This window comes from Arachis duranensis, chromosome 6 (assembly GCF_000817695.3).
Source record: "Arachis duranensis cultivar V14167 chromosome 6, aradu.V14167.gnm2.J7QH, whole genome shotgun sequence".
NCBI lineage: Eukaryota > Viridiplantae > Streptophyta > Magnoliopsida > Fabales > Fabaceae > Arachis > Arachis duranensis.
The window spans coordinates 97,301,785-97,303,092 of NC_029777.3; the positions used below are offsets into that span (position 1 = coordinate 97,301,785).

Below are 1,308 nucleotides of genomic sequence, written 5' to 3' on the forward strand. Positions count from 1 at the left end.
TGGAAGTGTTGATTAAATAATGAGTGAGGAAACTCTCTCTCTCTCTACTCCAACGCTTCAATTCTTCTTTTTTTCTGACATAATAGTAACCGTGTTCTATTTTTTAGCCCGTTAAAAATGCTCTTATATGTACGCAAAAAAATTAGTTATTAATATAAATTATATTTTAAATACAAAACGAATATTAATTAAAAATGTATAAAACAATACAAACAAATATATAATAGTTGATATATAAAATTTTTTATCATAAAATATGTTAACAATAGGTCATTCTTTGAAATAAAAATATATCCTTTATCTATTTTTAATTAAATGCTCACTTGGATTTACAATGAAGATTGAAATGTATTGGAGTTATAAAAGTTAAAATATAAACTAATCATCTTTAGTAAACATAATTATTCTCTTTATTAATAAAATTCCCTTTTCTGTTTGTTTTAATATGTACATTTTGCAGACTCAACGTCTTGAAGTGAGCTTCAAAGAACAACTTGCTAAGTATGGGAAAGGTGAGATTCCTGTGAAGGAGACGATGAAAAAGATATTGAAGGACAAAGTTAAAGCTGAGGAGAGTGGTCTACCTCATATTTGCTCTCTTGATTGGGAACTTAATTTGAGCTCCATCTTTGTTGAAATAGAAACACCACTGGTAAATTACTAATATTATTATTATAATACTATATCCTTTCCTTTTCATTCATTACAGGATGTCAAGAGTGTTTGGTGTACGTACCAATAGTATTTTTTTTATATAATTTTTCTTGGAACTCCTAAATCACAAATAAACTCTAATTAAATAGTGTGGATAAATTCTGATGAGATATTCGAATTTGCGAGTATTCCATATATGTTTTATGTATGCAGGGTCTTTATGGGACAAGAAGCAGTGCTGCATTAGTTGTGAGATCAGGTGGTGGTGAAGCAAGTTTTTTTGAGGAATATCTGGATGATGGTATTTGGAAGGAGCATGTTACTGATTTCTCTATGATGGTATGAATTATTATATGAAATCATTGAGCATCTCGCCGTTATGCTCTTGTATGTAGAGGGATTTTATCATCATTAAATAAAAGCAATGTTTGATTTGGCCTAATTAGCTTGTGCTTAGTGTCAAACTCTTAATCATGGAGTTCTTTTCACTTGTCTCACACGTCTAAATGTCTTTCTGATGAGGAATTTCTTGCTAGAGAATCGAACATGGAACCGGAGTTTGCGCTTGAGCAAATCTTCCAGATTAAATCATCAAATTCTAGCAACATTATTTGGGTACGCGAAGAAAGGATTTATTAATGTTCTAAAAATCAA

The 1,308-nt window shown here is 30.0% G+C and overlaps 1 protein-coding gene across 1 annotated transcript in view; it reads left to right on the forward strand.

The window, feature by feature from the left end:
- LOC107494836 (uncharacterized) overlaps nucleotides 1–1,045 on the forward strand; it is a 3,912-nt gene extending 2,867 nt beyond the window's left edge. Inside the window, exons 4-5 of the mRNA XM_052262595.1 lie at nucleotides 461–652; nucleotides 868–1,045. Coding sequence (XP_052118555.1) covers nucleotides 461–652; nucleotides 868–999 — 324 coding nt within the window. The 3' untranslated portion in view covers nucleotides 1,000–1,045. The remainder of the gene's footprint in view (nucleotides 1–460; nucleotides 653–867) is intronic.
- Nucleotides 1,046–1,308: the final 263 nt, after the last annotated feature.